Here is a 12,859-nt window from a genome sequence, read left to right on the forward strand (position 1 = left end):
CCAATACATTGTGAGTGGTTTTGAAATGATCCAGTCATTCTGGAAAACAATTTGGAACTGCCCAAGGGCCCATGAAATTGTATATACCCTTTGATCCCACAATATCATTACTAGGCCAATATCCCGATGAGATCAAAGAAAAAGGACCTACTTGTACAAAAATGTTTATAACAGCTTTTTTTGTAGTAGCAAAGAATTGGAAACCAAGAGATGTCTGTAAATTAGGGAATGGCTGAACAATATGTGGTATATGGTGGTAATGGAATACTGTTTTGCTTTAAGAAATGACAAGGTAGGTTAGTTTCAAAAACTCAGAAAGACCTATATGAACTGATGCAAGTGAAGTTAGCCGTAACCAATAACAGTAATAACAATATCATAAGGATGATAACTGTGAAAGACTTAGTTATTCTGATCAATACACTGTTCGAAGACAATCCCAAAGGACTCATGATGAAAAATTGCCATCTACCTTCAGAAAAAAATGAACTCTGCAGTTTAAAGCATGATTTTTTCACTTTCAATGTATGCTATAGATGGGCTGGTCATGTAGACAGAATAAAGTATAGCAGATGATTGCTCAACCAGCTAACACAATGAAGGACTAGATCCCAAACACTGGGTAGATCTCCATATGGAGCATTTTTGATAAAATATAGACAAGACAGATGGAAATCTGCTGCCATGATTGTGTAAGTACCCACATGAAGAGATCACAAATGCATTGAAGTATGATGGCAGAACTTTTATACAGAATTTAACAAACTTTTTGAGTTAGTTAAAGATTGATCATGGCCTAATAGGCATAGCACACAGAAGAAGATCCCACATTTTTAATGCTCAACTTCAAAACACAGGATAAAAACTGCACCAGGTATGAAAATTATAGGCATTATAATGTAGTTTGACTAAATTATATTAATAATATTATTGTCAATTGTTGCCAAATAGGACAATATTATACAGGGTATGTAGGAACAGCACAACAAAATACATTGGTTCTCAGGAAGTGACTGCTGAATTAAGTCTAAGAACAAGTATTACTCTTCCTATACTAATAAGATCCCATTCTAGAGTTCAATAGAAGTCTAAAAGTCCTCAGATTCTTAAAAAATTTACCTGTTTCAGCTTCTGATTCTGAGTCATCTTCCTCATCTTCTTCACTAGAACAACTGGATTCATCTTTCTTGCCTTCTTCTTCCTCATCTGCTTTTTCATGCTCCAGAGATTCAATACTAGTTGCATTTTTCTCTGGCTCAATAATTAATGTCTCTTTACTGTAGGTGAAAAACATATGCCCAATTACAAAATCATGCTCAATATGAAGCTCAAATTTACATTATCTCAGTTCAGGAAAATCAAGCAACTTTAAACATTTCCCCCCAACAATAATGAGATTCATTTAAATATTTTACTTACTTTTTAAATGCTTTTTGTGTCTGGTTGTTCTCCATATTGGCTGTGGACTCAATTAGTGGAGACTTCTTTTCTCGCTTTTCACTATGGAGCTTTCATAAAATTACGAGTAAAAAGAAATACCATTAAAATGATACAAAGCATGTGGAATTAGGTATATTTTATGCATGAACTATTGACTTCAATCATTTTCTTTAAAAGAGGTCTATTTTACCTGAAATGTGAGGGCTTGAGGGAAAGGAAAACAATGACAAAGTAAATAGTTCTCAAGCTCCATACAGAGCTTAATTGAGCTACTTAGTTATTCTTACTTTCAGTTCCATAGCTCCCCACCTAGATGAGCATGAAAAAGTAATTGATACTCTGGTCAAAGAATATTATATAATCAGCCAAAGGTACTAAGGAGCTCTTATTACTTCCAACCACATTACATTTAGTAACAGGTTCAAAATGCTGAATTTGCAAGAAAAAAAATTCCCTGATGATCTTTCCCTGAATGAGGCCAAAATTAATTTGACTACCAGAAAGAGATTAAAAGAGATACACAACAACGCCAATAGAAAGGAAAACTGCTGAAGTCAAATCAATCTTAAGTTTAAAACCAAGCAATTATCTATGTGTTTTATATAATTCTTAAACATACCAGATTTTGTTTCTTTTGCAGTTCTTCTAAATATCCTAGAATATCTTCATCTGCTACATCAAAGGCAGTCTGACCCTAAATGGGAAAATTTTTTAAAGTTTTTTTTTAAGTCTACATATTATAACATTCACTTGCTTCACAATTATACCAAAAACCACTCATGTGCTTGAGTAAATGGCAAAGAATTGTGTTTCCCCATGGGCTATTTGCCCAACTACAGTTCTATATATAGGAGAAGCCAAGCTTCTACACCTCCCTCTTATTCCCACTCAACACCTGCTATGTCAATTCAGCATGTAGACAAACTCTATTTTTGCCTTTTTTTTTTGTCTTGGTGTGGCACACCTACAGCTATGCACCATTTTACAGAAATGTGCCAAATTTACAATTGCCTTAAAAATGAAATACCAAAAAAATGCAATTCATGACAGTTACAGAGCAGTCAACTGGGGTTCATTTTTACCTTTCTAAATATCAGCAGCCAAGACTTATTAGATTTTTAAAACTATTCAGAGGAACACCTGTCCGTTACTGTTTCTGTTCACTGACCAAACAGTAACATATCTACCCTTTTTGCAGCCTCACTAATACAAGTTTCCAGATGTGTCAATTTCCAAAAGTCTTTTCTTTAAGAAAATGGATATGCTATAAAAGAATATGTACTATATAACCGGCAAAGGCATAATTAAGTCCCAATCAGTTCTTTTTCACATGGAAAACAATATTTTATGATAAAACAGTATAAGTTTCTGAGATATACAGAACATGTAAATTGTATTCAGAATGTTACTAAATGAAAGTCCAAAATTTAAAATTACTGCAAATATGAAAATTTTTGCTTCAATAGTAATTCATCTTTTAAAAAAAAAAAAGGTTCCTGGTCTTGAAAGTTAAGAAACCAAAAACATTTCAGTTCAATTCATTATTTAATGAGCAAATTATATATTCAAAGTACATAGCTCAATATAATAGCTGAGACAATCTGTCACCAGCCTGTTTGCATGCAAGTGTTGCAAGAAAGGGTCACAGGCAGATCTGAAGTACTCCAGGTCTGGAGTTGGTAGGATCTAGGTTCAACTCTGTCCTCAGATACTTCCTAGCCAAGTGACCCTGGGCAAGTTCTTAACCCCAACTGCCTAGCCCCTGCCACTCTTTTGCCTTGAAAATGATACTTAGTATTAATTCTAAAACAGAAGGTGAAGGATTAAAAAAAAGTTTGATATCTCTGTGTAATTTCCACAAGCCAGTGAAAAACATTATCATTATTGAAGGGAAATTAATTTGTGAGCGACAGACTCAAAACTGGAGAGACATAACCATACATGAATATACACACACAGGAAATCTCATCCATAGCGGTATGAATAGACAGGAAAAAGTTGCTGCTGTGTCTTCTCCAACCTCTGAACCAATCCACCTATAAATCTAACTTAAGGTAGTAAGGTCATATATCTTGGGTCTAGAATATAACGGCAATATCTTTTCTAATATTTTATGGCACTTGTACATATATTTTCACATCTGAGTCTCAAACCCACTTTGAAAGCTGGACTGGGTAAATATTTCTGTAGCAAAATGAGGCTTAAGAATACTAAATGAGGGGGCAGCTGTGTAGCTCAGTGGATTGAGAGCCAGGCCTAGAGATGAGAGGTCCTAGGTTCAAATCTGGCCTCACACTTCCTAGCTGTGTGACCCTGGGCAAGTCACTTGACCCCCATTGCCTACCCTTACCACTCTTCTGCCTTGGAGCCAATACATAGTATTGACTCCAAGATGGAAGGTAAGGATTTAAAAAAAAAGAATACTAAATGATCTAAGATTCTATAGCTGGTAAGTAGTTACACTTAGTACTAGAATAAGACTCAGTCCAATGTGCTTTCCATTTCCACTCTACTCTTTTAGGTTGCTAAAAGTAACTATTTTTTTATATCCATTTAATTGATCCTAAATAACACATAACTTGGAAATTAATGGGGAGAGTGAATGATGAAAAATGAATGAAAAATCACTTATTAATTGCTTTGTTGAGAAAACAAATATTTATTAAAAATTCAAGGTTTTTTTGTCATTTTTAAGCCACAGGATTATTTTAATTCTGGTTTACCAGAAACTATCATGAACACTGACCTTAGAATAATGTTTCTTCTTCAGAAAAAGGTCAGAAACATATAATAAAAGGTACTCATCAAAACAAATGCAAAATCAGGGAAATTACTCTCCCTACCCAAAAAGGACAAAATATCTGATTATTGCTTCAAGAAGTACAACATAAAAAATGAATTAAACTGCCAACAGATTTTTGTCTGTCACTTAAAAGCCTACAATTGCATTTCTTATACTACGCACATATTTTAGTAGCTTACCACTTTGTTGGTCATCTCCATATCACAAAAATTGTCCACTAAAATGCGACAGGCTTCTTCTTTACCCCAGTGAGCTGCAGCATGAAGAGGTGTCCAGCCATCATAGTCTTTAATATTTACATCATAGCCTGCTTGTAGTAAGAGTCTAAAGAGATTATATAATAAATTAGCCAGGCAATAAGTTAACTTGGGGAGCTTGTAAAACTACTGCTCAGTTTGATTTCATGCACATCACGTACAAATTGGGTGACATAAGGTTAATGACTTTGCTTTTCATATTCCAACATTTTCTCCTATGATGAATAAATTGGGACAACCTGGAACAACAGATCCTAAATGAAGAAAATGAAATACTATACTGGGGCAGGTAACATTTCATTTCCATTGTATGATAGATCTGATATGTAAGTTTTGTGTGAAAAATATTTATTATTACTATGATTTGTATATGAGAATTTTTGTAGGCTGAGTCTAGTTTTCTTAGTCTGAGCCAACTACTAAACCAACCAACTTCTCCATAAATCTGATTTATGGTAGTGAGTGTCCTTGAACGTACAAAAATTATTTATTACAGAGCAGGTAGATGGTGCAGTGGATAGAGTTCTGGGCCTAGAGCCAGGAAGACTCATCTTTTAAAATTCAAAACTAGCCTCAGCTACTTGCTACTTGGATGACTTTAAGTAAGTCACTTAACCCTGTTTGGTTTAGTTGTTTCATCTATAAAATGAGTTGGAGAAGGAAATGGCAAGCCAATTTACTATCTTTCCCAAGAAAATCCCAAATAGATTTATGAATAGACAGATACAACTAAAAAATGGTTGAGTAAATTTTATTTTACATGCTGAATAGTATACACTTTGAAAAAAAAAAGATTTAGTGAAGTTTTATAGGATAAAAGAAAAGGGTTATATTATACTACATAGTTGCCTTTAAATTATATCTTATTTTACACAGGATATTTTGAGAGGGAAATGACTATTTCTTCATAAAGTTTTTAAAAATACGAAAGGGCCTTGATTTCATTTTAGGGCAGTGGTAAGAAGCAAGAGGTTCTAACTAATGCTACTAAGATAGCAGTAACAATTTTAATAAAATGCAGAGTTTCAAAAATTGTTAGCATGCCCTTTTTAACTGTACATAGGCATCACTCTCACCTGCATGTAGAATGTTAAGCTCCTAGAAGGCAGAGAACAGGCCTATAAATTGCAGGCAGCACAGTCCAACACACAAACACTAAACAATTTAATAATAATAATAATGAAGAAAACTGATGAACCTTTACCTCACTTTCCATGCTGTGAGCTTGAGAAGTCCTTCTTTTTACCTACAGGAGGTGGCAGTGATATCTAATGTATAACCCTTCATTTACATTTCAAGAACTCAATTTATGGCCTTAACAGAGCACTTCGAATAGTAGGTGCTTGATAAAAAACTATTACTCAATAATCCTTCCCATCACTTACTATAACCAAACATCAACTGATGAAAACAATCCCAGTAAGTCAAATTTCAAGACATTTCTTTTGGAAAACTCCATAACTTCGCATACAAGGTGAAACACATACCAGAAGGAAGGTTAAAGTATGGAAAACCACTAAGTATCAACTAAAACAACCATACACAGCAGAAAACATAAAAGTATGTCTGAAGGAGGACAAGACAATTGGGCGATGAATATGTTAAGTGAGGGATGTGTGTGTGTGTGTGTGTGTGTGTGTGTGTGTGTGTGTGTGTGTCTGTCTGTCTGTCTCTCTCTCTCTCTCTCTCTCTCTCTCTCTCTCTCTCTCTCTCTCTCTCCCCCACCCCCACCCCCCTGTCTTAGAATCAATACTATGTATTGCTTTTAAGGCAGAAGAGTGGTAAGGGCTAGGCAATAGGAGTTAAGTGACTTGTTCAGGGTCACACAGCTAGGAGGTGTCTAAGGCCATACTTGAACCTAGAACCTCCCATCTCTTGGCCTGGCTCTCAATTCACTGAGCTACCAAGCTGCCTCCCAGATCTGACTTTCAAAGAAAGAAACAGAGAAACTGGACAGAGGAATATATCCAGTTCTATCTTTAATTGAGCATGGTCAAGTAGAACCTGTGTGCCAAGTTATTTCTGTCACACAGCTGTGGACAGACAGCTCTGCTTCATATGACTTAGTATTTTAAATGTGGCTGACTTCATAAGAGGAAGTTTCATTCTCAAGGATTTCTTAAAACAAGAAGCTACTACAGGCTTCCTGATGGGTCTTTGGTAAAAACTGAGCTTTAAGGTTCTTATTTGTAAAATGAGAAAAATACTTGATGACCACAACACATAAGCATTATAAAGATTAATTGATAAATTCCTAAATTCACTAAGTCCATCAGGAATCTCACATCTTTACTTAATATCTCTTTGGTCTGATAAAGCTAGGAATAACTGTTAAAGGGTCAGTCTGTGAACTTTATTAGGAAATTCAGTTGAAATTTCCTATCCTGAAAGATTTTTGTTCTTATTTAAGTGACTTTCATCTGAATTAAAAATGGCCAAAACCACACTAGAAAAACTTAATTGGAAACTAAAAAATAAAAGGCACATGTATACACACCTGCATGTATGCATATATAGCAATACCGATACATACATGTATACGTATGTTAAGTACATATGTATGTGTGCATGTATGTATATTGGGGGAAATCACCTCAAAACAGATTTGTTCTCCATCTTGAAAAAACATGAAATTAAATAACCCTTGAAGAATTTCTTCAGAATAACATTGGGGATGGGGGGACAGGGAAGAACAATACCGGGGAATCTTAAGAATAACAAGAAGTTGAAAGAATTATTAGTATAGGAAAAAATGCCCCACTCCTATGGAAACATTACTTACTTTAAAACTTCTGTATAACCTTTAGCAGCTGCTACATGAAGTGCAGTACCACCAGATTTTGCATGCCTAATATCACTGATGTGACCACTATTGAGCCACTGTCTTGCATCCCGGAGCATTATTCGTTCTTCTTCCTTACGGGCTGCCTCAATATCAACCCCTAAAATGGGTAGGTGAAGGGAAAGAGTTGATTTATAATTTACTTACATTAATCAGGTTTTTTTTTTTGTTATGTTGAAATAAACCCAACAAAAATATTTCCAGCTTAAGATGAATCAAACTGACAATTAGTTAACAAGTCAGAATTCAAAAGAACTGCAGAATTACTACAAGATATTAGTTTTCCTCAAAAGCCTCTCATTGTCTCTCTGAACAAATAATCTGGCCTTTTACTTAGTTGAGGGAATTAAAAGTATCTGCCCTAGGCAGAGAACACAGACAAATGAAATAGAATAACAATGGAAGACCTGAGGAAAGGTAGGAGATCATCTCCCAGACACCAACAGTGGAGCTGTGGGTGAACAAGATGCACACTGGAAGGTGATACTATTGTAGCATCCATGCCTCTTTCCTATTCTCTAAGCATCCTACTATCTCTTCATCTTCTAATTTCAAGGAAAAAAGTTGACTAATCTTAGGTTAACACTTATTCCTGCAATCTCCTTATTTCTTTCTTTTTAAAAATGTTAAAAATTTTTTTCTTACCAATTACATGTAATAGCAAATGTCCATGTAAGTTTTCCTAAGTTGTATGCTTTAAATGGTCTTCCTCTCTCCTTCCCTCCCCATTCCCAGAGATGGTGAGCAATTCAGTCCAGGTTGTATATATATGATCACACAAACCCGTATTTCCATATTTTTTATTTTTGCAATGATCATATAAAACCAAAACACCAAAATATATACCCAAATAAGTGAAAAACCATATGCCTTCATCTGCATTCCTATTCCAATAGTTCTCCCTCTGGAAGTAGTTAGCATTCTTTGTCATAAGTTCTTTGGAATTGTTCTAGATCATTGTATTGCCAAATAATAGTTAAGTCTATCACATTTGATTACTCCACAATATTGCTATAACTGTACAATGTTTTCCTGGCTCTGCTTATTTCACTCTGCATCAGTTCATGAAGACCTTTCCAGTTCTTTCTAAAATCATCTTGTTCATCATTCCTTACCGTACAATAGTACTGTACCATCATATAGCACAATTTGTTTAGTCATTCCCCAATTGATGGACATCCCCTTAATTTCCTTCTTTGCTACCACAAAAAGAGAAGCTATAAATATTTTTGTACAAGTAGGTCCTTTCCCCTCCCAACACCCCCTTTTCTTTATCTCTTTGGGATCTTGACCTAGTAGTAGTATTATTGGATCAAAGGGTAGGGTATGCATTGTTTTATAGTTCTTTGGGTATAATTCCAAATTGCCCCTAGAATGGATGAATCAGTTCACAACTCTGTCAACAATGCATTAGTGTCCTATTTTTGCCAGATTCCCTCCAACAATGATCATTTTCCTGTACTGTCATATTGGCCAATCTGGTGGGTGTGAGGTGGCACCTCAGAACTGTTTAAATTTGCATTTCTCTAATCAAGAGGGATTTAGAACACTTTTTCATATGATATAGCTTTTATTTCTTTAATTGAAAACTGCTTATTCATATCCTTTGACCATCTGTCAATTGGAGAATGTCTTATGAATTTGATTTGATTCTTTATATATTTGATAAACGAGACCGTTATCAGAGAAATTTGTTATACCCCCCCCCCCCCAGTTTGTTGCTTCCCTTTTAATCTTGGTTGCATTGGTTTTGTTTGCATAAAAAACTTTTAAATTCAATATAATCAGAATTATTCATTTACATCTTGTAATGTTCTCTATCTTGTTTAGTAATAAGTTCTTCCCTTCTCCACAGATATGACAGGTTAACTATTCTATGTTCCTCTAATTTACTTATAATATCACTCTTTAGATCTTTATTATATATCTATTTTGACCTTGCCTTGGAATAAGGTGTGAGATACTGATCTAAACCTAATTTTTGCCATACTCTTTTCCAATTTTCCTGGCAGTTTTTGTCAAATAGTGAGTTCTTATCCCCAAAGTTGAGATCTCTGGTTTTATCAAACACTAGAATGCTGAAGTCATTCACCCCTAATCTATTCTATTGATCCACCCTTTTATTTCTTAGCTAATACCATATTGTTTTGATGATTACCACTTCATAGTATAGGTTTAGATCTGGCACTGTTAGGCTACCATCCTTCACATTTTTTTCCCATTAGTTCTCTTGATATTCTTGACCTTTTGTTTCTCCAGATACATTTTGTTATTTTTTTCTAGTTCTATAATTTTTTTTAAATTTGATTGGTATGGCACAGAATAAGTAAGGTAGGTAGAATTGTCATTTTATTATTATATTAGCTTAGTCTACCCATGAGCAATTAGTGTTTTTCCAATTGTTTAGGTGTAATTTTATTCCTGTGAAGAGTGTTTTGCAATTGTGTTCATGTAATTTCTGTATTTGTCTTGGTAAATAGATTCCCAAATATTTTATAACATGGAGAGGGATTTTTAAATGAAATTTCTCTAATTCTTGGTCCTGAATTTTGTTGGTAATATAGAAATACTGATGATTTATGTGGGTTTACTTTGTATCCTGCACCTTTGCTAAAGTTATTAATTATTTCAACTAGTTTATTTCATTCTCTAGAATTCTCTAAATACACCATCATATCATCCACAAAGAGTGAAAGTTTAGTTTCCTCATTAGACTTCAAGAAAAATTCATACTTTCAGTTTCCATTTCATCACCTATTCATTCTCTAACATCCTCCAGACTTTTATTCTACTCAAACTTCTCAAGTGTCACTAATGAAATCTTTAAAATCTTAGTCCTCTTCCTTGGCCCTTCTTCAACATCTTATATGACAATCCCTCCCCTTTTTGATACTCTCTCCTCTCTAAAATTGTTTCTTATTCTGTCTAACCAATTCTTCACAGTTGGCTTACTTAGCACTCATCTCATCATCTTAATCCTTTGACCCACTCAGTGTAGATTTCCCTATACGGCTTTGTCCTTGGTCCCCTTCTTTTCTCTCTCCTTTGACTGCAACTAATGTACATTTATTAAATGTCTTCTATGTGTCAAGTATTATACAAAGCACCAGGGACATAAATACAAAGAATTAAACAATTGCTACTCATGATCACTGATATAGTTAATTCTCAAATCTACATATCCACTGTCAATTTATACTCTGAGATCCTACCAACCTTTTCCATGGGGGGGAGAGGGGACAGGCTCCTAGACAGAAGTTTCTCTAAAAGGATATTGGGGTTCTAGTGGATGGCAACTCATGAGGAATCGACCATATCTATGGCTCTTAAGAATGCTAATGAAAATGAAACTTTGGTTGCATTAAGAGAAGTTTCACATTTCAGAATTTAAAGATGGTCTGCTGATAATCTGAATTGAATAGATCACATGTACAGAATTATCAGTTCTAGGGAATAAGGAAAGACATTGGTAAGTAAGGGAATACTGTAACAGTCAGGAAGGTTGAAAGGCTAGCCTTTATGTCATATTAAGATTGACTAATGGAAATGAAAATGTTTGGCAGAGAAAAGACCTAGGAAAAACACATAGTATAGCTATTTAGAAATAGCTGTCACAAGAGAGTAGCTCTGCTTAGAACAGTGTGGTAGAACAAGGAGCAGTGGAAAGATATAGATTTCAGTTTGATCTAAGGAAAGTATTCCTAATAGAATTATCAGAAAGTTAAGACATTTGCCCCTAGTAAGTGGGCTGTGGAGGTGTAGAAGCCTTTCAAACAAAGGTCTGTTGGGGATTCTTGTTCAAATATATGTTGGCCTCCGTGTCCTCCTATGGCCTTTGCAACTTAGAGACTTTTCTATTGAGACATACCACTAATTTTTCAAATTTATATTCAAAAGCAAAATTAGCATTTGCTCTCCTGACTCCATACACTTAGCTATGTGTTTCCCTTCTGTGAAATGTGCTTTTTCCACATCTAAGCTAGTATAAAATACAGGATCACAAAATGATAATTGAAAGTTTTATGGATGAGGAATCCTAGGCTCAAAAATCAAATAACCTGCACGGAATTATAGTTAGTATGTAACTGAGGCTGGATTCAAAGCCAAAGCCAAGTATGTTCCTTAAGCGGAGTCCAGCACTGTACATACCACTCCTTGCTGAGGAATGATCTCCAACTAGCACTCCCATTTCCTTCATTAACATTTCCTGATCTCTTCCTATAACTCTACCAAATGAACACTCTCCACAAATGCTTTTACACTACTTTGTCAGTAACATTCTTCCCTTTTATCATGTTTTACATCTTATACATATTTCCATCAATAAACCCACTTAGCTTTTTGAATGAATACCAGCTTTATTTCATCTTAGTATCCCTAGCATATGATACAATTCAATTCAAACATTTTATTAAGTGGCTATTATATACAAAGTGCTGTGCTAAGGCTACCAAAGGGGGGGGGGCATGACCCCGATCCTAAGAACTCAGAACTTCTAAAGATTCTTTTGGGAAGAAAAAATAACAACTCATAATAAAGTGTCTTAAAGCTGTCAAAGTCTTTTGCATGTATTACATAATTTGATCCTTAAAACAACCCTAAGTGGTAGATACTTCAGGCATTATTATCTCTTTTTCAGATGAAGAAACTGAGGCAGATAGGGTTAACTGACTTGTCCATGGTTATATGGCCCAAGTCAGAGGTGAGATGTGAAGGCAGGTCTCTCCAGACTTAGTGCCTTTTCCACTAAACTATGTTGATAGTGCCTTCTACAGACTCTTTTCTACAATCTTTGCATGGAGAGATGGACTTCCCTTGACCTTTGCAGGAAACAGGCCTCCATTCCCTGTCCAGCCTCAGCCTTAATATTCTGATTCTTCCCATGGCCTCTTCCACTCCCCTTTCTGGGTTATTTTCCCTCATTAGAATGAAAAACCTCTTGAGGGTAAGGGCTACACCTCCACTGACAAAAAGTAACCTCTGAATAACATTATCTACACACACACACACACACACACACACACACACACACACACACAACACAAGTATTTGCTGAACTAGGTGCTGGTTTGGAGGTAGAAAACAATTTGAATCTCAGTTCTTAATATACTACATGACTGGGCAGATCATTTTCTCTTTTTGTGCTTCAAATTTTTAATCAGTAAAAACAAAGAGGTTGGAATGTAGGACCAGAGGTCTCTTCTGATCCTCTAATATAAGATGTGAAAACGAAACAAAAAACCTTAGATCTTAAACACATTGTTCAATGCAACTGGAGGAAGAAATAAAACATGTTACTCCCCTCCAAAATATATACGTTGAAGCAAATTTTTACTTAGCAAAAGAACCTAGGCTTTTTCTGCCTAGAGATCAGGGGAAAATAACACACCCCAAGCCGTGTGTGTGTGTGTGTGTGTGTGTGTGTGTGTGTGTGTGTGTGTGTGTGTGTGTGTGTGTGTGTTTCCAGGGGCTGGAAGAAATGGCAAAAAAAGGGGGGGGGGAACTAATCTCAGGAAA

General features: G+C 35.3%; 1 protein-coding gene across 23 annotated transcripts in view; it reads right to left on the reverse strand.

Annotated features, from left to right (window-relative positions):
• PPP1R12A (protein phosphatase 1 regulatory subunit 12A) overlaps positions 1-12,859 on the reverse strand; it is a 185,519-nt gene that overhangs the window by 66,913 nt on the left and 105,747 nt on the right. For all 23 annotated transcript variants that reach the window (XM_056798543.1, XM_056798541.1, XM_056798531.1 and 20 more), the window contains 5 exons: positions 7,283-7,442; positions 4,423-4,567; positions 2,060-2,134; positions 1,420-1,508; positions 1,120-1,277 (listed from right to left, as the gene is read on the reverse strand). In XM_056798543.1, coding sequence (XP_056654521.1) covers positions 1,120-1,277; positions 1,420-1,508; positions 2,060-2,134; positions 4,423-4,567; positions 7,283-7,442 — 627 coding nt within the window. The remainder of the gene's footprint in view (positions 1-1,119; positions 1,278-1,419; positions 1,509-2,059; positions 2,135-4,422; positions 4,568-7,282; positions 7,443-12,859) is intronic.

This window comes from Monodelphis domestica, chromosome 5, assembly GCF_027887165.1.
Source record: "Monodelphis domestica isolate mMonDom1 chromosome 5, mMonDom1.pri, whole genome shotgun sequence".
Lineage (NCBI taxonomy): Eukaryota > Metazoa > Chordata > Mammalia > Didelphimorphia > Didelphidae > Monodelphis > Monodelphis domestica.